At 45.1% G+C, this 24,833-nt stretch overlaps 1 protein-coding gene across 1 annotated transcript in view; it reads right to left on the bottom strand.

Moving 5' to 3' along the window:
• Positions 1 to 986: 986 nt before the first annotated feature.
• The window catches only part of trpm2 (transient receptor potential cation channel, subfamily M, member 2), a 93,610-nt gene continuing 69,763 nt past the window's right edge, over positions 987 to 24,833 (bottom strand). Inside the window, exon 32 of the mRNA XM_030342818.1 lies at positions 987 to 2,538. Coding sequence (XP_030198678.1) covers positions 2,413 to 2,538 — 126 coding nt within the window. The 3' untranslated portion in view covers positions 987 to 2,412. The remainder of the gene's footprint in view (positions 2,539 to 24,833) is intronic.

Raw genomic sequence — 24,833 nt, 5'->3', positions numbered from 1 at the left:
AGGAAAGCTGTGAAAGTTGTATGCTAATTTGCAGTGGAATACCACACTGTCTGATGCTAAAAATATAACAAGCCAGGTAAGGCAAGAAAAGATAGGACTGATGCTCGCCAACATTTTATGCAACCAAAAAAGGAAAACAAATACAAGCAGGAATTCATTGTGAGTGAGGGTAATGAAAGGCTGTGTGTGTGTGTTTGTTTGTGTTTGTGTGTGTGTGTGTGTGTGTGTGTGTGTGTGTGTGTGTGTGTGTGTGTGTGTGTGTGTGTGTGTGTGTGTGTGTGTGTGTGTGTGTGTGTTGGGAGGCAAAATAAAACAATATTGAAATGAACTGGGGTGGGTAAATGTAAAAAGCATTAGACTATATTTTTTAAGCAAAGTCAAAATTGTAATAAATGAATATATAAACTAAGTTTGTATTAAAGAGAGAGAGGGAGAAGGAGAGCTTGATGATGATGTCGACAGGGCAGGACGAGTTAGTGAAGTGGAGGTGAGTGAGAAAAATAGCTAATTTGATTGTTAAGTCTGAACAATGACATAACAACACTATAGTAAGTAGTGTATCTTCTGTGTATTTCAGATAATACAATCAAGCAGGGAGAGTGAGTTTGAGGCAGAAACAGAAACACACACACACACACAGAAAGGCAGGCGTGGGAGCGGAGGACCCTGCACCTTGCCCAAATCAGGAAGACAGGAAAGACAGACTTAGGAAACACAGAAACAGGTCCAAAACAAGTTAGAGATATCCAGTTCCCCTTTAGACAGTTTGGACATCAGAAGAGGTGCGTCCAGAAGTGCTGGTATAACGCTTTTAACTGGCTATTAAAAGACGCATGAGCGACGCGGTAACGCAGAAGAAGAGAAGAGATGAAAATACAATTGATAATGATGGATACCATTTCCAGAAACATATTATTTGAATCGAAATGAATTCATTTATTGCTGGTTATTAAGCACACAAACACCGTAAGAAAATAAAATGCAGACTACACATTTAAGAAACACTTGGTACTGGGGGCAGTTATTTTCAACATCAACATAAGTTGAGCCTCTTTTTGTTTTACATGTGAGTTGGGATTTACGTGGCCTAAAATATTCCCGTTAGCCAAGTCCGACCAAAGTGATTCTCACTGTTGGGGATAACCTGATTGAAATCAATAAGAGAAGAATGCATGGATCGGAAGAGTGCCTGTTGTAGCCCAATTGGAAAACTGTAGTTCCACGAGAGATGCTAGAGGTCAGCAATACTCGCCGTCGCGCAATGACATCGGTTAGGAAAAGTGGAGTCGGAATTCATTTTAAACAGTGCTGTCTTTTCCTATGTTCGAAAGAAAGCACCTTTTTGTCTCTCCTTGGCCCCGATAAAGTTTTCCACAATGGTAAAGGAAAGGAGGCATAAAGGTTAGGAGATTTGACTATTCGTAGAGGCCCCTGGTTAGTTTGGTCGGATAAATTCGCATCGTTACTTAGCGGAGAGTCCCTTAAGTCACGTTAATGGAACGGAACTCTAACTGAAAGTAGCCAGGCTTAGCGATATAAGCCCTGCTTTGCGTTTAGCTTGGTTGATGGAATACCCCTTAGGTCAGTTGGTTGTTGCCCCCCTTGTATTTTTCCTTATTTTTTGGGGTTTTGGTTGCAGAGTTAGTGAATAGTTAGGCATACTTTTGTTATACTTGTTTAATTTGTTTGGCAACTTCCTTTTGGTCCCTCATTTCCCCACAAGTTTGTTTTGAGGCTCTGTTATACTTATGTATTGCGTAACGTTGTGAAAATAAAACCCTTTTACTTTTTCCACCTTTACTTTTACTCTGACAATATTATTTGGTTGTTGTGTTTCATCCTTATCTACCCCCGGCCGGTTCCACTAGACTAGATGGTTGTTTTTCCAGAGATGAAGATATAGATGTATAGATACATATTGCATGCTTTGTGTATTTTCTTTTATAACTTGCAACCAAAAGGAACTATAGACGCATATACTTTTATCAAAACAAATCTTTAATTGATACATCATTTGGTGAGGATGTAGGCTAAAGTCTACCATGAAGTGCCCCACTGTTGACCACATTATAGATTTAATAAATATTAAGGCCAATGGTGCTTGATAATCATTTGGATCTTTGGATACAGCGGAATATACATGTATTCCTTAAAAAATGAAGTAGGTCAGCGACAGGTAGTATCCACACTGTAAGTGTTCCAACATTCCTTTGATTATCTTATGAGCAAAGTAATGGTGCACTGGTGCAGTAAACAAATAAAGACCTTCTCAGGCTTTAGCACATACAAGGGGAAAGATGCTCAAGTTATGGCGCTTGAAATCTGTGCACTGTAGAACTTCAAGGAGTCACTTCCACAATAAAAGTAACTGTGAGTCTGAAGCCACAGCTAGCCAATCAGAAACGAGGAGCGTTAGAACTTCCTGTGGTGCAGCTCTGCCACGTGTAGCAGGCTGTCTCTCTGGTAGGCACTCAGACGAGCCCTGCCACTCACCTCCTGCCACTCCAACACCTCCGCGGACCCCCTGGTGTGGGCCACCTGACACACAGAAACAAGATCCTATTAGTGTTGAGTTATAAGTCGCTTTGATCAAAGAGACCGACAGGGGTGTACTGAGGAGGATCAAACGTCTAGATACAGGGGGACTGAAGACATCGGGTCTGAACCCACAACATTATGGCTAAGCAACCTGGTCTCACAGGAATCCGTGAAATGACCATGGACGCTTAACTCAAAATCTGTGGAATCCTCACGGAAACACACCAATTTCCATGATATGGCCACGGATTTTTGCTCCAATGCAAGTTGATGTCACTCATATTCCATGGCACAGACACAGATCCCCGTCTCAATGAACGAGTCGACCACAGGCGCTTAACTCAAAATCCGTGGTGGCCTCAGGGAATCACTAAAATTGTCTGTGATGTGCCAACGGAATTTGTTCCAATGCAAGTTAATGACACTCATATTCCGTGGCACACACACACAGATCCCCGTGTCAACGACCGAGTCAACCTGGTCTCCCAGGGATGCGTGAAATGACCATAGCCTATATATGAATGAAATTCATAATGACGGTATGGCACTATATCCCTGTTCTCGCCCATGCACCCATCTTGAATTTAATAGACCATTTTTGTTGCTTCGATGAGGTCTGGTGGTATCCGTATGCAATGAATAAATAAATATATATAAATAAATAAGGTATTTATATACCTATTTACATGCATACATATTTATATATATTTATTTATTATATACGGAGACAACCAGAGCTCCTCTATGCAACGAAAATGGTCTATTAAATTCAAGAAGGACCGGCGAGAATAGGGATATAGTGCCATACCGTCAATATGCATTTCATCAGAATTTCTGAGAGGATGGTCAATGGTCAGATACAGATCTCGTTCATATCGATGTAACGAGAAAGGATGCAATCATAACGCCAAGAAAATAAGGCTAGGCCTACATGGTTATAATAATTTAAATATGATTAACTTATAAAGCGTATAACGAGACAACGAGACGATCTAATTGTGGGCCAGCAGAGGCTGCATTTTTACCGAATTCGGCCTATAACCTTATAACTCTATATGTCAAATGTATGATATGCTGTAGGCCTACGTATAGGCTAGATTTTTATATTATAAATATTTAATTATTGTCATACCTGAATCACATTCCCCATAGAAAAAGTACACTGTGTTACTTGGTGTTACAACCCTCTTCATTGACTGGATTGGCTTAAGTGGATTTTCAATGGTCAGATACAGATGTTTTAACGATTATAGCTACAGAGTCTACTACTAATTCATTCAAAATTAAACCAATGCATTTCAATCGGGAGATTATTTTCGACTTCAGAAGGGGGGGCGGGCTGCGCAGGATTTGTCAAAACAACAATCCTATGGTGGTTGCCATCAACCACCCCCTTCCACCCCCCCCCCCCCTCCCCTTTCCCACAGTTATCGTATACGATATTTGCAAACGACTTCATAAGTTCAAACATCTCTGCTCCAAACCACGTTAACAACGTTAAGGGCGGCAACTCAGTTGCCGTCAATTGTGATGTTTTTGTCGTAAACTAGGGTCCGCTGGCTAGGAAATAGAAGGACACCTTTGGGAATATCTTTCCATTTTACGCAGTTTAGACTAGTACATTTAAACTGCGTAAAATAAGTTATTTTTGTTGAACTTGACTCGTTGGTTTTTTCAAATTGCTGTCTAGTGTCTAGTTACGTCACTCTAAGAGATGCGCATGGGCAGATTTTGTAGTGACACAGCCTAGGCCTATAACATATTAGTGAAAGCAAAACACCAAGCTCATTGATTTAACGAGACAGGGTTATTTGAAACAATTAATTAAGTTATCACGTGTGAGAGGTCATTCCTGAGTGGGCTTCCTATTTATGTCTAGTGTACCCCTACTGTCCACAAGCAGCCCCCCCCTCCCCATATGGATATGGAGAATTGTTGCCACGTCCCAGTGGTGGTGGTGTCACATATATGAAAGAGGGCATTCAAATATACTACAATGATCAATTAGGAGGCAGAATCCCTAAAGGAAGTGATGCAATTGGTGACTGAGGCGAGGACATTAACAAGTAAGCTATAGACCTAGCTGGGATCTCATTAGAGGGTCTCAAAGAACACACACGATTATCAACTGGGGGCTCCAGCCCTACACGAAAGGCTCACACAGCTTCATCAAAAGCTCCATTGCAACGCATTGGCAACAAGCCGTTGCTAGAAATTAATCTAAATTAGTTGACAAGAGATAGAATCTTTTCCATTAGACCCCAACCTTTTCAGCACCAAGGACCGGTTTGATTCTCCAAAAAATTTCACGGACCGGCAGGGCGTAGGGGGGGGGGGGGGGGGGTGTTGGGGTATGTTTCGCAGGGGTTACCAATTTGTTCATATTTTCATATAGTGTTGAACAGTGAACAATGAACAGTGAAGGTAACAAACTCTTAAAAAATAATAATATATTGAACTAAACTTGAAGTAACATCTATCAAGTGTAAACATGCATAACACAATATATCAGTAAGGGAACTTAACGCGCGTTTGTGAGGCCACAGAATTACAATTCATTTGAATCAGTGGGAGCCCTGTGCTTGTTTCCCTGCAACAAGAAGGTTCCATCTGGGGGTGATGGAAGACAGTGACACACATGTTTGATACGTCCAATCGATTGCGCAATTTTGTTTTAGTTGCAGTCATTGCCGAAAACCCGGCCTCGCATAGGTAAGTGGTGGGAAATGGAAGCAACGTTTTCAGCGTTTTTACGGATATCTCGGGATATTCCGCTTTGGTTTTGATCCAAAAACCCAACAGAGAGGTTTGCTCAAACACACTTTTAAGACCACCATTATTTGCTATTACGATCAATTAGGGGTCCAAGCCAACAGGTTGGATCCCTATTGTTTTTGTAAGGATTATTATTCCTATACTTGCCCCCCTAAAAGTGATACCACAGCCCAAACCGTAAATGGTGCCGACACGCTAATTGCATGACTAGATCCAGATCTCTTCGGACTACGCAGACGACAAAATCCAGACACGCCGAACACTAGGTGGCGCTATACCAAGGAATACGCGTTTGGGGCTATAACTCCCACACCGAACCTTCCAGAGTCCAAAAACTTGTACACACAGATGCACTGGAGTCTGCTGCATCTTTTGGCCTAGGCCACGCCCATTTGCGTCTATGAATATTTTTACCTTCCAGAGTCCAAAAACTTGTACACACAGATGCACTGGAGTCTGCTGCATCTTTTGGCCTAGGCCACGCCCATTTGCGTCTATGAATATTTTTCGCTAAATCACGAAAACCGCTAAACTGATTTTTCCCTACTCCTCCCACATTTCTTGACCAATTGACACAAAACTTTGCACACGGCATCTTCAGACGTACACGAAAAGAAATCCTGCATTACTTTTTTGATCCGACCTTCGACGACGAAACGGTAGCGTTTTGAATATTGGTTTAGAAGCTAAATTAGACGTGGAAAATCCAAAATCCCAAAAAATCCAAAATTACACATCGGATCGACTCCAAGTTTAACACACATGTTGGTGCTAACCTTAATGTCGTACGATAAAAATTTCGGAAAATTTCGCCATTAGGGGGCGCCATAAACGAGGAAATTGTATATCTTCAACAAAATTTAGCCACGAAAACGCTACACTGACTTCTCGCTACTCCTACCACAGTCAAATCCTTTGTATCCACAGGTTCAGGGTAGCGTTTTGAACACATGCTTCGCGTTGTGCCGGCGAAACGCACATTTCTTGTCGCGTTGTGCCGGCGAAATGCACACTTCTTGGACCCCTGCATAACTGCTTGCAGTTCTAGTTGATCTTCCTCCTGCACTGACAAGTGATTCGGGACATTGACAAATGGGTTGCGGATCCACTCATTCGTTCACCGTAGATCTTTGGAGGATGGGAAGTAACGTTCAAATTCATTTGAAAGCGCAACAAGGTGATCGCGCAACAAGGTGATCGCGCACCAGCTGCGAGAGAATGGGCCCTGCTTCAGTCTCTCCCATAATCCCCATGTTACGGCCACATTGGCCTTTCAGTTGTCGTTGTATGTGTGCTACTTGTTTTGTCTGCCTTGCTCACATAGGCCTGGACTCACATGTTCCAGGATGGGGGTGTGCCTGCGTACGGGGTGTGTCCCCGTGAACCGGATAAAAGTGGGCCTGGCCTGGAGAGACAGGGGCGGGAGATTTGATTTGTGCTTTGCACTATGATTGTCAAGATCTGTTTGATTCATGCTTTTCACGCAATTAAATTAAGAAACATTGATTGTTCATTTGAGCCGCGTAACAAATGGGGGCTCGTTCCAAACTCGATATTCTGCCATGAAACAGGGGTCTGTGTTACCTGCGCCTTGGTTGCAATAGGCTGCGGGGTACGTTTGTCTGCACAGGAATGTCGGACAATGAGAGATGGTGAGTTCAGCAACTATTTGCGGGGCCATTAACTATTCCTATCAGGCTTGCGTATTTTGTGGGACATGTGGTTTATTATTTTTGAAAAGTTCCTGTGGCTAGAGCATTTGTCTCGGGGGCACTGTTTTGCGATACCTACGGGCTTAGTGCTTAATTCATCCCACCACGGGCCTGTTTGAAGATCCGCGTTTAGTTAATACGATTTGGTAAAATTTGGAATGGTCTTTGCTTATGTTATCGCTGGGCTTGCCTGTTTAGTTTTCATTGTCTGGTTGTGTGGAGTCTTGTCTGATTTCGTTCAGCTGGGGAGTCTTGGCTGATTTTGATCAGCTGGTGTGATGCGTTAATCACTAGAAGGATGACCTCACCTGTTGAAAAGTTTGTTGAAGAACCATCCAGGGCTGTCTTTAATGCGTTAACTAAGGACCAGTTAATACAGTTGACTGCCCATGATAGAATCGAACTTCCTTCCACTCGACTTAAAAGTTATGTCAAACTTTCGGTGAAGTTGGCGTTGTGCGCGAAGGGTCTGATTAACGCACCCGACTTTAGACCTGCGTCTGACGAAGAGGATGAGGAAGAACCTCTCGATGATTCATTTGAGGACCTTGGAAACCCTTCGGTTAAAGACGAAGAGTAACCCTACATGCCCACTACCTCCGTCAGTCAACGGACGTGGGAAGGCGTTGCTGACTGATGGGGGAGTAGTCTTTGCAGAGGCATCCGTCAGCCAATCAAATCGCTTCGCCGGGTTCTTCCCGCTACTTCCTGCTTGTTGCGATGCAAGGTGACCCGCTTTCCCGCTTTCCAGTATTGTCATAGCCCGAGTCGCGTCACAGTGCTTAAATTTGCATACGCGATCTGATTGGATGACGGATCCGTCGCTGCCGAAAAAGTTGAACATTTTTCAACTTCTTCACTGAGCCGAAGGCTCCAACGGAACGGACGGATCCACAATGCATTGCGCGTCCGTCCCCATTCAAAGTCAATGGGGATCAGTCAACGGACGGAGGTAGTGGGCACGGGGCGTAAGATCCTCCGTCTCTTAAACCTGGGGCGAATCGGGCGATGCTGTCTTTTGAGCAGCAGAAAAAGTTGCTTCAGATGCAGCAGTAAAGTTAAACAGTAAAGTTCTGCATCAGTTGCAGTTCAAAAGGCTCCGCTTCACTAAGGAGAATGAACGCGCACGGAGGTCGTTAGAACACCAAAAGCTGGAGCTTGAAGCTCAGCGTTTGGATCTCATTCGGTGTAGTGGCAAAAACAATCCTTTTGGTTTTCCAATAACCTTTCCTATTAATTGTTTCAAACCACCTGGAGAAAGCGGGCACAGGGTCAGACTCGCGACCCAGATCCAAAAAAGTCCAAGAGAAGAGTTGTTGCTGAATGCTTGTCGATATTTATTGTAAAGGAAATATAAAGTACAAAATAAAGTTTGCAAATTGCTTTAGAGTTCAGCGTTCTCGCAGGCCAAGCTCTATCGCGGATCCAGGCCGAGGTCAAAAGACTGTTTGCTCGGCACGCCTTCTGCTGCTCATGCGCTATGCTCTCCAATTTACTGAGCGGCACACTCTGCACACTCTCCACCTGTAGAGGGAGCAATTACGTAGCTACGAAAAGAGAGAAATATTAAGTAAATTATGAAAACAAACAAAACTCAAATGCGGCTCCTACATTCGGCATGGAAAAATAACATCACCTGGTGCAGCAGGTCCTCCTAAGCTCGATATAGCAACTAGTCTACACTTGCTTCCTCACTTTAATGAGAAAGACGTCGATACATTTTTTCTTCTGTTTGAGTGTGTGGCTGATACACAGGACTGGCCTGGTTCACACCGTGCGCTTCTGCTTCAGATCTGTCTCACAGGAAAGGCACAGCGGGCTTTCTCTGCGTTAACTGTTGAAGAGGCCCGTGATTATGACACTGTGAAAGCTTCGGTGTTGCGGGCGTATGAATTAATTCCAGAGGCTTATCCTCAATGCTTTAGAAATATACAGAAACGTTCGGACCAGACGAAAGTTGAGTTTGCAAGGGAGTTGCGCCTGCAATGTCAGCGATGGTGTGTTGCTTGTAAGGTTAAGACATATGAGGATTTGATAGATTTAATTGTCCTTGAGCAATTCAAGAGCACATTGCCAGAGCGTGTTGCAACGTACGTTGCGGAGAAGCAGGCAACTAATGAGTCTGACTCTGCTGTGTTGGTAGATGAGTATGAGTTAACTCTCAAAGCTCATATGCGCTCATCTAACATCCACAAGGTTGATTTTTTTCTATCAATAGAAGTGTGAACGTTGGTGCACAATCACATCAAGCTTCTGGAGTAGATCGCTCGAGTAGATCTGACGCAGATCAGGGTTGCCGGTACTGTCATGCAACTGGTCATTCAAAGTGGACATGTCCAGTGTTGAAAGCTGCAGAAAAGCAGACTAACGCCTGATCGTCGGACATTATGACCTCTCTATTGTGGTGAAAACCAGAGGAAGTGCCTTGTTGGCTGCCCCTTTACAAGAGTAATCTCTCTATTGTGGTGAAAACGACAGGTGCGTCCTGTTCGGGCAAAGACTTTGGCCATTGACCGGTACCCATCGCCCACGAGTAAAAAGGACGTGATGCGTATCTTGGGCATGGTGGGGTTTTACCATGGTTTCTGTCCTAGTTATACATCTGTTGTTGCGCCGTTGACGGATCTCTTGAAGTCCTAGGTGAAGTTTGACTGGACTCCCGTATGCCAGTCTGCTTTTGAGAGAGTAAAAGCTTTCCTTTAATCTTCTCCTGTTTTGGCCGCGCCGCAGTTGGACCGGCCGTTCAAGCTGCATGTGGACGCTAGCCAGGTAGGAGCTGGTGCTGTATTGCTTCAGGAAGATGAGCAAGGCATCGATCGCCCAGTTAGTTTTTTTTCGAGGAAGTCCAGCTACTCTGTGATTGAAAAAGAAGCGTTGGGGTTCATTTGGGCACTTCAACATTTTGATGTTTATGTAGGGGGTGCTGTTTCTCTGGTGGTCTATTCTGACCATAATCCTCTGACCTTTTTACAGTCACTTCAGAACCCCAACCAGCGGTTGATGCGCTGGGCTCTTTTTCTTCAGCCATTTAATTTAGATACACGTCATATTAAGGGTTTGCTAATGTGATTGCTGATACCCTATCCCGTGCTCCCACTGACTAGGTGTGGTCATGTGTGTTTCTCCATGTTTTCCTTTGTCTGCTTTGTTTTTCCAGGGCCCGGATGACAAAGGTTTGGACAAAGTGGAAAACGCCTTCAAGGAAAAGGGGTTTTAGTTGGAGATAGTTTCGGAAATGTAGTTGTTGTTTTGTATTTGTGGTGTCTTTTGATACTCTGCAAGCTACTTCTTAAAGGAGCATTTCACCAGTGGAGGCATGAATATGTATTGAAATTGGGTCCTATATGTAGTCGAATAATGAAATAAAATTCTAATTTGGTGCCGTCTTGACCGAGAAAAGGCAGAAAGTGACTTTTTGGCGCTTGTGGATTGAAGACAACAACTCCCAGGATGCACCACGATGCACAGCTTCGCTGGCCACTCCCGCTGATCATCTCCGCCTATCGGACACCTCCTTGTTCCATCTACTAATGGAACAAATCAGCGTGGAGCTTGACCCGACGTCACTGGCAGAGAGTAGTGACGCTTGCACAGAAGCATACGGCCGACATCTTTCTTTATTCTGGGTGGAAATAGTAACATAGTTACGCCATTAAATGCGTTTATGGAAACATTTTTAGCGAGAAATGTGCATTTTACTTTCATAATGTTCGCTCGTTGAATGTGAAGGATGTTTGGTTTGATAGTCATGACGAAGAGGGAACGCTTTATTCACTTGCATGGACAGCGTCTCTGGTTGCTAAGCAACCTCAACGTCTTGGCGGACTATCTGCTGATCAACACTACGAATGCTGGAAACACACCAGACACACCATGTGAAGTTATTTAACCCGATTACTGTTATTTATATCTCAGATTATTTAATCTAACCCGATCTAAACTCGATCATGCACCCAAACACGGCGGCGTTTGGGTTTCCTACCTCGGACTCCTAAATCCAGCGCAGCCACAGGCGCGTTGAACCATTTTTGTGACACACAATATGGCGACACATTAGTGCCATAATTCACTAATGTGATAAAAGATGCATTTGGGCGTATTATATTATTCCACACGCGTAGATATTAACTGCGAGCGCGCAAATGATCTCTGCGCGCGCAAAACAGCCTCTCGCGCGCGCAAATTACCTCAGCGCGCGCAAAACCTCTCGCGAAAAATGTTTTTACGCTCTCGCTTGAATTTAATTTTGGCACTATGGGGGAGGGAACCAAGGCAGGGCGGGCTTTCCTATGATTGGCCGTTTCTGATGCGCGATATTTGATTGACAGCCCTCCTCAGCCCTCCTCTCATTCAATTCTGAATTGTACAGTAAATGGCTGAAACGATAGTTACTTATTGTAACTCTAGATTCTATGAGTATAGGCGCAGCCTTTTAAGGCTATCGCTATTGGGTTATCCCTAGGCGTGAGCCGTAGCACTGAACATTTTGTAATCCCCGACCACCAACAGCGTGGGCCTCAATTACGTCCGCGTGCGGCGTGCCTCAACAACGTCCGCATTTCGCAGATATAGTCGGGCGCCGGCGGACGTTCTGCTCCCAATAAACAGCTTTTCTTCAGCTATTTAAAGGACAATGAGGCCGACACTTAAAAGGCTGCGCCTATAATCATAGAATCTGGAGTTACAATACGTAACTATCGTTTCAGCCATTTACTGTACAATTCAGAATTGAATGAGAGGAGGGCTGAGGAGGGCTGTCAATCAAATATCGCGCATCAGCAACGGCCAATCATAGGAAAGCCCGCCCTGCCTTGGTTCCCTCCCCCATAGTGCCAAAATTAAATTTGAGCGAGAGCGTAAAAACATCTTTCGCGAGAGGTTTTGCGCGCCCTGAGGTAATTTGCGCGCGCGAGAGGCTGTTTTGCACGCGCTGTGGTAATTTGCGCTCGCGAGAGGCTGTTTTGCGCGCGCTGTGGTAATTTGCGCGCGCAAGAGGCTCGTAGTTAATATCTACGCGTGTGGAATAATATAATACGCCCGAATGCATCTTTTATCACGTTAGTGAATTATGGCACTAATGTGTCGCCATACACAATGATCAAGCGTCAAGTTAGGCACGTTACACGCGTTTGGTGTGGCCGTAGCATTATGCGGTTTCACCCAAAAAATCGGCTTCGTGTGGACGGGGCCAAGAAGGCGAACACACGTCACCAAGACGGGGAGACAGCGCCAGGCGACTTACGCCACTATCTGCCAATGGATCGTGGATGCCTGGGCTGATATAACAGTCTCAACTGTGGTCCAAGCTTTCACGAAGGCAGGAATAATCACTGAACTGCCAGGCAAAAGCAGCGACACTGACTCGGATAATGATGAGAGGGATCCGGGCATGTTGGATGCCGTACTCGCCCAACTGTTCAATTCGGACACACAAGAATTCGAGGGATTCGTAGACGGGGAATGAACTGAAAAAGTGAGCTTACTGTTAAGAGATATTGATATTGATCAGATATTGTTAATATGCACATTAACATTTGAACATCGTTACCATGGGAGTGACCGGAGTTGTCAGAACGCTTAATAAAGTTTGACTTTATCTGACTGTTTTGTTGACATTCCCTTTAGCACAGCTCGGTCTAGTCGATGCATAACGCAACCCCAGTCAAACGTTTGACTGCAGTATCTTCTACTCTATGCGCCTTATAATCCGGTGCGCCCTATATATGAAAACAGTTCTAAAATAGGCCATTCATTAAAGGTGTAAAAAAACTAGTCCTTATCCGTGGATATGTGCATTGCAACGGCGTGTCAATGTTGGGATGTGCATGTGTTTAGAATATTGTGAAGATCACTGGGAAATATTTTATAAGCAATCTTGTCCATGTACAAAATATTAGAAATTGCATGTGCCTAGAAAGGTAAATCAAGGCTGAAAATGATCTAAATAGTGAAGATACAATTATTTGAGTGGAAAAAAATTGTCACACACATACACAGGGTTTGGGAGATGGGGGCGGGCCGGGGTTTGCTGTGCGTTGCTGTGGTTACCGGTGTTGAAGTTTTCCAATGTTTTATTAGCGGTGGTATCTAATAAATCAATCTCTAATCAATACTTCATTCACTGCCTCTTCCTTGGGCATTACAATATTATGAATTGTTCTCCGACGCCTCTGGTACTTCCATAATTAGTTTAAGTCATTGTTATATTGCCAAACATGCTCACTAGTGCACCTGTCATAGCTATGCTGCTGTGTCCTGTTCCCGCCTAACCATTGGTCTCACTGACAGGGGCGTCGCCGTCAACCTTGGCTTTTCCACGGAAAAGGTCGGTTAATTTAGCACATTTGGCTGCGACTTGCTCTAACATTTTCCTTTTCAACCTCAACTTCTGAGCGCCACCCAATTCTTTTTCCTCTCCACCACCTTTTTTCCTTTTTGACATTTTCGTATTTCTGTGTAACTTCAGTGAGATCAACGAGAAGTAAGTGACCCGGCCGTGTGTCAGGCTGAGCCAATCAGAAATGACAGACCGCGGAGCAGTCCAAGTTGGGAGGGGCCGTTCGGCCGCTCGCTTTGGCCGCTCGCTTTGCCCCCATACACTGGGGGTGCTCCCCCCTCTAAATTGACAGTAATACATCGGCCCCGTTTCACCGTCAGGCAAGAGCTCCGTTTCGCGCTGTAAGTAAATATCCGGCAGCAGGCCACCCCAAATCACGGCTTACTTTTTCATTTTTTTTTACATCTTTTACAACAAAAAAATAAATATAAATATATAATAATAAAAAAAAATAAAAAAAATCTAAAAGAATTACGGCCGGCCGGCTCGGCCTGAAATCGTCCGGCCGTTCGGGAAATCTCCCGAAACTCCCGATGGCCAGCCCACCCCTGGTGCGCCTTATAATCCGGTGTGCCTTAAGGTGCGAACACACCAAGCGTGTACCTCGCGTATAGACGCGTATAAAAACGGCAATTTTTCCATAGGGAACCATTGGTTTACGCGCGTATGAGGTGCGTACACGCGTATCATGCGTACCAAGCAACATTTTACTCGCGTATGAGGCGCGTATATATACGCGCGTACATATACGCGCGTACATATACGCGCGTACATATACGCGCGTACATATACGCGCGTACGCGAGGAGTTCAAAAAATTTAACTTTTTACGCTCATACGCGTGATACTTAGCCGCAATAGCCAATCAGCGTGGAGCTTGACCCGACGTCACTGGCAGAGAGTAGTGACCCTTGCACAGAAGCATACGGCCGACATCTTTCTTTATTCTGGGTGGAAATAGTAACATAGTTACGCCATTAAATGCGTTTATGGAAACATTTTTAGCGAGAAATGTGCATTTTACTTTCATAATGTTCACTCGGTGAATGTGAAGGATGTTTGGTTTGATAGTTATGACGAAGAGTGAACGCTCCGTTCACTTGCATGGACAGAGTCTCTGGTTGCTAAGCAACCTCAACGTCTTGGTGGACACACCATGTGAAGTTATTTAACCCGATTATTGTTATTTATATCCGAGATTTATTTAATCTAACCCGATCCAAGCTCTATCATGCACCCAAACACGGCGGCGTTTGGGTTTCCTTCCTCGGACTCCTAAATCCAGCGCAGCCACAGGCGCGTAGCTGCGTACGTAGGACCATTTTTGACACAAAATGGTCAAGCAACATTTTAGCTGCGTATCGCCTACATGGTACGCGAGGTACGCGCTTGGTGTGTTTGCACCTTTATAGTGCGGAAAATACGGTAGTCCTCGTTTGTATTTCTTTCGAAATGGTGAACTTTTGCATGGTGCCATCTTCTATGTCAGATCCAGTACCCTCCGCCAATGTACTTCAGTTTTATCAACAGCCTCTGTTATCTTTGCTTCAGACGCTGTGGATGTTAGTTTCTGCTGGTGAAGTCCCACCCACTGGCACTGCTCTAATAGGTCTGTAGCGTCAGTGGGTCCCACCCCCTAGAGGGGAGAGGGACTAGTGGTTGTAGGCTTACGAGAATCATCCCCTCTTACACTTCCTATTTTCTTGTACGCAAAAATCGTCATATTGCGTCATTGTAAACAGGAAGTGTTGGAGATCGATACGGATCTCTCCAGTCTCTCCAGAAAATAAGGGAATGATGCTAGACCATTCAAAAATATGAGGGGGGTTCTAAAAATACAAAGCTTATGTGAAATGGGTGAAGTTGCCCTTTAAGGGGGGGGGTGTTCAGTTGTCGTTGTATGTGTGCTACTTGTTTTGTCTGCCTTACTCTCAGAGGCCTGGACTCACATGTTCCAGGATGGGGGTGTGCCTGCATAGGGGGTGTGTCCCCGTGAACCGGATAAAAGTGGGCCTGGCCTGGAGAGACAAGGGCGGGAGATTTGATTTGTGCTTTGCACTATGATTGTCAAGATCTGTTTGATTCGTGCTTTTCACGCAATTAAATGAAGAAACGTTGATTGTTCGCGCTGTCTCCTCCCCCGTATCTTTGTTACGTTTAAGCCGAGTAACACCCCACTAATGTTTGGAACATATCGAATACTCCCCTGTCCACTCGTCGTCCCCACAAATCAAGCTTGGCTTTAAATGCAGCAACTTTATCTGCCAGTTTAAAGACAGTCGTAATTCTCCCATGGAGTGTCAGGTTGAGCTGAGCTCATAGTGTGACACTACTGTTGAACTGAACAAGTGAAGTGAGCTTAGGCTGCGGGCGCAGCCGCTGAAGCCAATACGTGTTGAGGACAGGACAGACAGACAGTTGTGCCTAAGAAAAGAAGTTAAGACCTTGCCAAAAATGTATGTTATATGCAGTCTAACAAATGCATATAGACTTATGGCATGTAAAAGAGTGACAGTATTGCGAAGAGTTTATTTTGAGTTTATTAAGTGTGTGTAAAGCCAGCCCTAACCTTAACCCTAACCCAAAACCTCAGACCGCCCCCCTCCCTGCCCTCGTGGTCAGAGAGGGCCACGTTTCGGTGTGGGTGTCCCAGTTACGCCCTAGAATAAGGTAGTCAAGTTACAGGGCGGTAGGACCTTCCTATCTCAAAAACGGTGTTTCAACCACATTCTGATCCACTAGGTCTTGCAGGCAACCCTTCTGAGAGGCCTTTTGGAAAACTTTTTTTCTCTAAGGGCTACAAATTCAAATCTCGGATATGTCGTTCTCTGGGAAATGTGCGTATACATTTTGGCATCTCAAGCTATCTGGAAAAGGCGGGAAAAGGGGCGTGACCTCCAACAGTAAGGTAAATGTGCATAAGACAGGTACGTTTCTGGTCCCCATTTTTGGTGGGATGGAGGTGTAAATGTGTGCCTTAAAGGAGCATTTCACCGGTGGAGGCATGAATATGTATTGAAATTGGGTCCTGTATGTAGTCGAATAATAAAATAAAATTCTAATTTGGTGCAGTCTTGACCAAGAAAAGGCAGAAAGTGACTTTTTGGCGCTTGTGGATTGAATACAACAACTCCCACCATGCACGGCTTCGCTGGCGGCCACTCCCGCTGATCATCTCCGCCTATCGGACACCTCCTTGTTCCATCTACTAATAGAACAAATCAGCGTGGAGCTTGACCCGACGTCACTGGCAGAGAGTAGTGACGCTTGCACAGAAGCATACGGCCGACATCTTTCTTTATTCTGGGTGGAAATAGTAACATAGTTACGCAATTAAATGCGTTTATGTAAACATTTTTAACGAGAAATGTGCATTTTAATTTCATAATGTTCGCTCCTTGAATGTGAAGGATGTTTGGTTTGATAGTTATGACGAAGAGGGAACGCTCCATTCACTTGCATGGACAGCGTCTCTGGTTGCTAAGCAACCTCAACGTCTTGGCGGACTATCTGCTGATCAACACTACGAATGCTGGAAACACACCAGACACACCATGTGAAGTTATTTAACCCGATTATTGTTATTTATTTAATCTATTTAATCTAACCCGATCTAAACTCTATCATGCACCCAAATACGGCGGCGTTTGGGTTTCCTTCCTGGGACTCCTAAATCCAGCGCAGCCACAGGCGCGTTGGCGCGTTGAACCATTTTTGTGACGCACAATGATCAAGCTTCAAGTTAGGCACGTTACACGCGTTTGGTGTGGCCGTAGCCCGTGTCCACCAAAAGCGTTTATTTATGCGGTTTCACCCAAAAAATCGGCTTCGTGTGGACGGGGCCAAGAAGGCGAACACACGTCATCATGACGGGGAGACAGCGCCAGGCGTCTTACGCCACTATCTGCCAATGGATCGTGGATGCCTGGGCTGATATAACAGTCTCAACTGTGGTCTAAGCTTTCACGAAGGCAGGAATAATCACTGAACTGCCAGGCAACAGCAGCGACGCTGACTCGGACAATGACGAGAGGGATCCGGGCATGTTGGATGCCGTACTCGCCCAACTGTTCAATTCGGACACAAGAATTCGAGGGATTCGTAGACGGGGAATGAACTGAAAAAGTGAGCTTATTGTTAAGAGATATTGATATTGATCAGATATTGATGAGATATTGTTTATATGCACATTAACGTTTGAACATCGTTACCATGGGAGTGACTGGAGTTGTCAGAACGCTTAATAAAGTTTGACTTTATCTGACTGTTTTGTGGACATTCCCTTTAGCACAGCTCGGTCTAGTCGATGCATAACGCAACCCCAGTCAAACGTTTGACTGCAGTATCTTCTATTCTATGCGCCTTTATAATCCGGTGCGCCCTATACATGAAAACAGTTCTAAAATAGGCCATTCATTAAAGGTGCGCCTTATAATCCCGTGTGCCTTATAGTGCGGAAAATACGGTAGTCCTCATTTGTATTTCTTTCGAAATGGTGAACTTCTATGTCAGATCCAGTACCCTCCGCCAATGTACTTCAGTTTTATCAACAGCCTCTGTTATCTTAGCTTCAGACGCTGTGGATGTTAGTTTCTGCTGGTGAAGTCCCACCCACTGGCACTGCTCTAATAGGTCTGTAGCGTCAGTGGGTCCCACCCCCTAGAGGGGGGTGGGACTAGTGGTTGTAGTCTTACGAGAATCATCCCCTCTTACACTTCCTGTTTTCTTGTACGCAAAAATCGTCATATTGCGTCATTAAAAACAGGAAGTGTTGGAGATCTATACGGATCTCTCCAGTCTCTCCAGAAAATAAGGGAATGATGCTAGACCATTCAAAAATATTCGGGGGGTTCTAAAAATACAAAGCTTATGTGAAATGGGTGAAGTTGCCCTTTAAGGTGTGTAGATACAGCTGGCCTGTGGACAAGATTTTGAAGTCTGGGGTAAAACGTCAAAAGGAGCCGGCACCATGCCCCTTATTAGATAACAAAAAGTAAGAGTGAATTTCTCTCATAACATTCTGTCATTATTAAAAAGAGGCCTGATTAGATTAGATTAGATTAGATTAGATTAGGTTTTATTGATCCTTTTGGGATGACTCCCTCGAGGAAATTGTTTGTCCAGTAGCTTACAGAAGAAACACAACACAATATTAAATTATATACAATATAAGATAAACAGTACACTCTTAGATAACTATAAAAAGTAAAACAAAAAGTAAACAGTAAACAATAATTATAATAATAATAATAATATAAGATAAACAATAAACTCTTAACTAACTAACTATAAAAAGTAAACAAAAACAGTACAGTAAACAATAAACTCTTAGCTAATATAGAAAGTAGAGATAATAATAGAAGTAAAACAGGATTCAAGTAAAATAAAATAAGATAAATGTAGAGAACTGTATAGAGGATTAATTTAAATAAATAAATATATGTAAATAAATAAATAAATAAATGTAAACATAAATAAACATGTATATATACATATACACATGCACACACATATACATATACACACATACATATATATATATATATATATATATATATATATATATACATAAACATATACATACACATATATAAACATACATACACATACATATACACATACGACATTGTGGATTAATGTCATATAATATAGTGGATAAATAAAATGAAATGACGGTGAGCAAGGGGTGGCTGACAGTTAAATTAAATAAATTAGCAGTTCAAATTAAGCAGTGGAATAGGTTATATATCTCCTCTTTACTCTATTACTTCTATTCTATTACTTCTATTACTTCTATAATATTTCCTCCTACTTCCCTCCGAGTGAGGAGTTGTATAGTGTGATGGCATGAGGGACAAAGGAGTTCTTGAGTCTGTTGGTCTTTACTTTGGGAAGGAGCAGCCTTCCACTGAACAGGCTCCTCTGGTTGCTGATGACAGTGTGCAAGGGGTGGCTGGCATTGTCAATAATGTCCAGCAGTTTGTCCAGTGTCCTCCTCTCTGCCACCGTCACCAGTGGGTCCAGCTTCATGCCGACCACAGAGCCAGCCCGCCTGATCAGTTTATCCAGTCTGGAGGTGTCCCTCTTGTTTATGCTGCCTCCCCAGCACACCACAGTGTAGAAGAGGACGCTGGCAACCACAGACTTGTAAAACATCCACAGCAATTTGCTGCAGATGTTGAATGACCGCAATCTCCTCAGGAAGTACAACCTGCTTTGTGTCTTCCCATACAGGTAGCTGGCGTGTGTTTTCCAGTCCAGTTTATTATCCAGCCAGACCCCGAGGTATTTGTAGGAATTCACAGCCTCCACCTCAGCTCCGTCTAGCAGGACTGGTCTCGGACTTGGTCTGGATCTTCCAAAGTCAATGACCAGCTCCTTTGTCTTAGCGGTGTTGAGCTGTAGCCGGTTAGTGTGGCACCAGAGAGCAAAGTCCCCCACCAGACTCCGATACTCCTCCTCTCTGTCACCCCTAATACACCCAACGATGGCTGTGTCATCGGCGTACTTCTGTAGATGACGTAGCTCAGAGTTGTAGCAAAAGTCTGAGGTATACAGGGTGAAGAGAAGAGGGGCCAGCACTGTACCCTGGGGGGCTCCAGTACTGCTGACCACAGTGTCAGACGTGATGTCCTTCAGCCTGACGTACTGTGGCCTGTCAGTGAGGTAATCATCAATCCAGTCCACCAAATAGGGTTCTACTCCCATCCTGTTCAGTTTGTCGTGAAGCATAGGGGGCTGGATGGTGTTAAAGGCACTGGAGAAGTCCAAGAAGAGAATCCTCACTGTGCCGCTTCCCTTATCCAGATGGGAGTGGACTCGGTGTAGCATGTAGAGGATGGCATCCTCCACACCAACATCTGGCTGGTACGCGAACTGCAGGAGGTCCTGGGCGTGTTGTACCTGGGGTCTGAGGAGGTTGAGGAAGAGCCGCTCCAACGTCTTCATCTGGTGTGAAGTGAGAGCCACCGGTCGGAAGTCATTCAGCTCGCTGGTCCTGTTCTTCTTCGGAACCGGAACGATGCAGGATGTCTTCCAGATCGTGGGCACTCTCCCTAGCCGCAGGCTAAGGTTGAAGATCCGTTGTAGCGGCTCTCCCAGTTCTGCAGCGCAGGTCTTCAGCAGTCTCGGACACACTTTGTCCGGGCCTGCTGCTTTCCTGGGCTGGAGCTTCCTCAGCTGTCCTCTGACCTGGTCTATGGTGATGTGAGGCGGGGATTGTGTTAAGGTGGGGGGGAGGAGGGGGATGTTGTGGTGTCTGGGGGGAGGTGTGTAGAGGGAAGAAGGAGAGATGGCTGTTGTGAGGGTGGGGGTGGTGGTGGTGGTGATGGTGGTGGTGGTGGTGGGGGGGACGAGGGCTGGTTGAACCTGTTGAAGAAGTCATTCAGCTCGTTCGCCCTCTCCGTTGTCTGCATTGTCCCCCCTGTAGCTCTGGTCTTTGTGTTGTGATCTGTGATGGTCCTCACACCTTCCCAGACCTCCCTCATGTTGTTCTCCCTCAGCTTCTGCTCCACCTTTCTCCTATAGCTTTCCTTAGCTTCCCTCACACAGTGTTTCACCTCCTTCTGTGCTGCCTTCATGGCCTCCCTGTCCCTGCTCCTGAAGGCAGCCTTCTTCTTGTTGAGGACAGCGTTGACTTCCCGCGTTACCCATGGCTTGTTATTAGGGTAGCAGTGGACAGTCCTGACAGGGGAGACCACGTCTGCGCAGAAGTTGAGGTACTCCGTCAGACAGTGTGTCATCCTCTCTATGTCCTCACCATGCAGGTCGATCAACACATCCCATACTGTGGTGTCGAAACAGTCTCTGATGCTCCGATTAGAATATTGGATGGCTAGGCTGTAGGTCTGGGAAGAACTTCAGGCCAAAATCTTGCAAGCGAGCCGCTGGGTGAGGTGCAACGACAAAGTGCACTTGCTGAGTAATTTCTTGTAGGGCTGGAATCCCTAAATTGATGATCGTATGCGTCCTTTGAGCCCCAGGTCTATAGCTTACTTGTTACTGTCCTTAATTCAGAAGTTACCTATTGCATCACTTCCTTTAGGGCTTCGGCCTCCTAATTGATCATTGTAGTATATTTTAATACCCTCTTTCATAGATATGACACCACCACCACTGGGGCATGGCAACAATTCTCCATATCCATATGTGGAGGGGGAGTGTGCTTGTGGACAGTAGGGGTACACTAGACATAAATAGGAAGCTTGCAATGAGCATTTCAATCACCAGAAATAGTCAATACACACTCAGGGGGAGGAATGACCTCTCACACATGATATTCTTAATGAATTATTTCAAATAACCCTGCCTCGTTCAATCAATTAGCTTGATGTTTTGCTTTCACAAATAGGTTATAGGCTGTTTCACTACCAAATATGTCCGTGCGTATCTCTCAGAGTGACGTAACTGGCCACCAGACAGTGATTAAAAAAATGATGAGTTGATTTCAAAAGTAACTTATTAATTACAAGTCTAAACTGTGTAAAAATTGAAAGATATGGGGGGGGTCAATGGCAACCACCATAGCAACCATGACAGTCAGGCCAATTGAAAAGAATAGGCCAAAAAAATGTAGGTGTGTCACATGTTTAGAGCCGTTATTGTAATGTGTTTTCCGCTGTGAGCAGTTTTGCTGCAATCAGGTGTGAGACTGGGTTTAAGGAACGTGGTTAGTTTCAGTTTCTGAGGGTGTCTGCTCAAAAATCGGATAAACCGGATTGTTGGTTTGACGAATCCTGCGCAGCCCCCCCCCCCCTTCTGAAGTCGAAAATAATCTCCCGAAATGCATTGGTTTAATATTGAATCAATTAAATATAAAAATATACATTATATATAAATAAATATACAATTATTTAGTTATAATATTATAAGTAGACCATGTAGCTATTATCGTTATAACAAGATCTGTATCTGACAATAGACAATCCACTTCCACCAATCCAATCAACGAAGAGGGTTGTAACAGCAAGTAACACGTGTGCTTTTTCTATGGGGAATGTGGTTCAGGTATGACAATATTTAAATATTTATAATATAAAAAACTATCCTATACGTAGGCCTACAGCACATCATACATTTGAAATATAGGGCCCTATCTTGCATCCGGCGCAAGTGACTTAGTCACTGGCACATGTGTCGTTGCTAGTTTACAACTGGCGCAGAGCATTCTTTTCCCACCACCGCCACTCGCCGGTAAATTAGGGATTGATCATGCGCCCCAAGGGGCGGTTCGGCGGAAGGAGGAGGCGTGTTCCGGCGCAAACGGTATTTTGCCGTTTCTGAATACCATTGCGCTACTGACCAGGAAATACTTGGTTTAAAGTCAGTGGCGCGTTGTTCAGATGCTATTTTAAGGGCGCATGCATACATGCGCATGCGATGCATACGGATTGCTTGTGCACCTCGTGCATACACTTTGCTTCTCCCATCTACCTAGCCGCACATTCTTGGTAAATTATTTGGGAAAGAACAGCTGATGCAGCGGTAATAAGTTGTACTTTTAAATCAATGCATCTGCAAACACCGTACAGCAAACACATATTTTCTTGACAGAGACATCGTGTAGGCCTACATGCCCATAACTTTTAGGATTGATGAGTATTTGATCGTGAAAAACATTGTTTTACTGCGAGTGAGTGTTAAAAAGAATGAATGAATGCGGGCGCGCGTGTGTGCTCTGTTTAAACACACGCAAACTAAACACGTAACGCATAATACAATCAATGGCAATGTCTATTACCGCGGGGACACATGCATATTAGGATAGCATACAATACTGATAAGAAACAATGTTTATAATGTATTGCGTATATCATTAAATAGAACCACAGTTACCGCATATCATATGTTATATCATATACGTTTTCTTTGCCGAAATGTATTTGAGGACTCTGAATTATTTCTGAAGTTGTGGAAGAAAACCCTTTATTCCATGTGTGAATTAGGCCATATTATTTGGCAATAAGCTGAGCCATTTGCAGTTTGAAATTCATGTGCATCTGTCTCATCGGAGACTGCAGACGCGCTGTCAAAATATCAACTCGTCCGATTCAAATGCGCTCATGGCTCTTAAAGGGGATGGGAGCTGGCACTCTCATTGGTTTGTTGGACGTTACGCCCAAACCACACCTACGGGTAACTAGGCTGCTTCAGACCACCATTTATGTCACGACACAGAACGGGAATCAATAGCAGATCAAAAAGGGTTTATTTCCATACAGTCCAGCGGGCAAATCAGATTCCAGGTACAGGCAGGGTTCGTAAACGGGCAGGCAGGCAGACAGATACTGACGGACAGCTACAGGCAGGAGATCCAAAAACTGATAGGCAGAAGGCTTAATCCAAACAGGCAGGGTTCAAAACCGGGAAGAACAGAAACTATTGTCTCTCTTTAAAGAGCTTCACGCTAGTCGCACTCACGTGGCAGTCGGGTAGCAAACAGTACCTAACGTGACGATCTGACAAAGCGAGCAGAAAGGGCAGCGTTTAAATACTCCACCAATCAATACAAAATGAGGGACAGGTGGACAGAGAAAATGGAGGGCACAAACAAAAGGCAGGAAGTCGCCCAAATAAGGACATGGGTGTCACCCCGGACACATGACCAACACATGGCTCCAAACATAAACAAAGTCCAGAACAATCACACTCCAACAGGTAGGGGGAGACAAAAACAACAGTCCATGCGAGGATCCTGACAGTACCCCCTCCTCTACCAACGCCTCCTGGCGTTGACCGAGGTAGGAGCGGGATGCTGACGGTGAAAGTCTTCGATGAGCGAGGGGTCAACAATGTTCCGGGCAGGGACCCAGCTCCTCTCCTCGGGGCCGTAGCCCTCCCAGTCCACCAGATACTGGTGGCCCCGACCCCAACGGCGGACGTCGAGCAAGCGGCGAACTGTGTAAACCTCAGACCCATCAACGAGTCTGGGGGGTGGTGGGGGTTTGGGGCCGGAGTTGGAACCCGGACGGCAACACCGGAAGGGCTTGACACGGGACACATGGAAGGTGGGGTGGATGCGGCGGAGGGCAGGAGGGAGGTTCAAGCGAACCGCAGAGGGGTTGACCACCTGGGAGATGGTGTAGGGGCCGATGAAGCGTGGGTTCAATTTTGGGGAAGTCACCTTCAGAGGAAGGTCATGCGTGGAAAGCCACACCCGCTGCCCCTGGGTGTAGTGGGGAGCCTTGATGCGGCGACGGTCTGCCTGACTCCTCATTCTGGTCTGCGAGCGAAGAATGGCGGCCCGGGTCCGCCTCCACGTTCTGCGACAGCGTCGGATGAATGTCTGTGCTGAGGGAACCCCAACCTCCTCCTCCTGGGTCGGGAACAATGGAGGCTGGTAGCCGAGGCAGCACTGGAACGGAGACAGACCAGTAGACGCAGATGGCAAGGAGTTCATGGAGTACTCCACCCATGGCAGCTGAAGACTCCAGGCTGTAGGGTCCTGTGACGTCAGGCACCGCAACGCTGTCT

This window comes from Gadus morhua, chromosome 20 (assembly GCF_902167405.1).
Source record: "Gadus morhua chromosome 20, gadMor3.0, whole genome shotgun sequence".
Taxonomy (NCBI): domain Eukaryota; kingdom Metazoa; phylum Chordata; class Actinopteri; order Gadiformes; family Gadidae; genus Gadus; species Gadus morhua.
The sequence above is the reverse complement of the archived record's forward strand: the minus strand, read 5'-3'. Positions and strand labels throughout refer to the sequence as shown.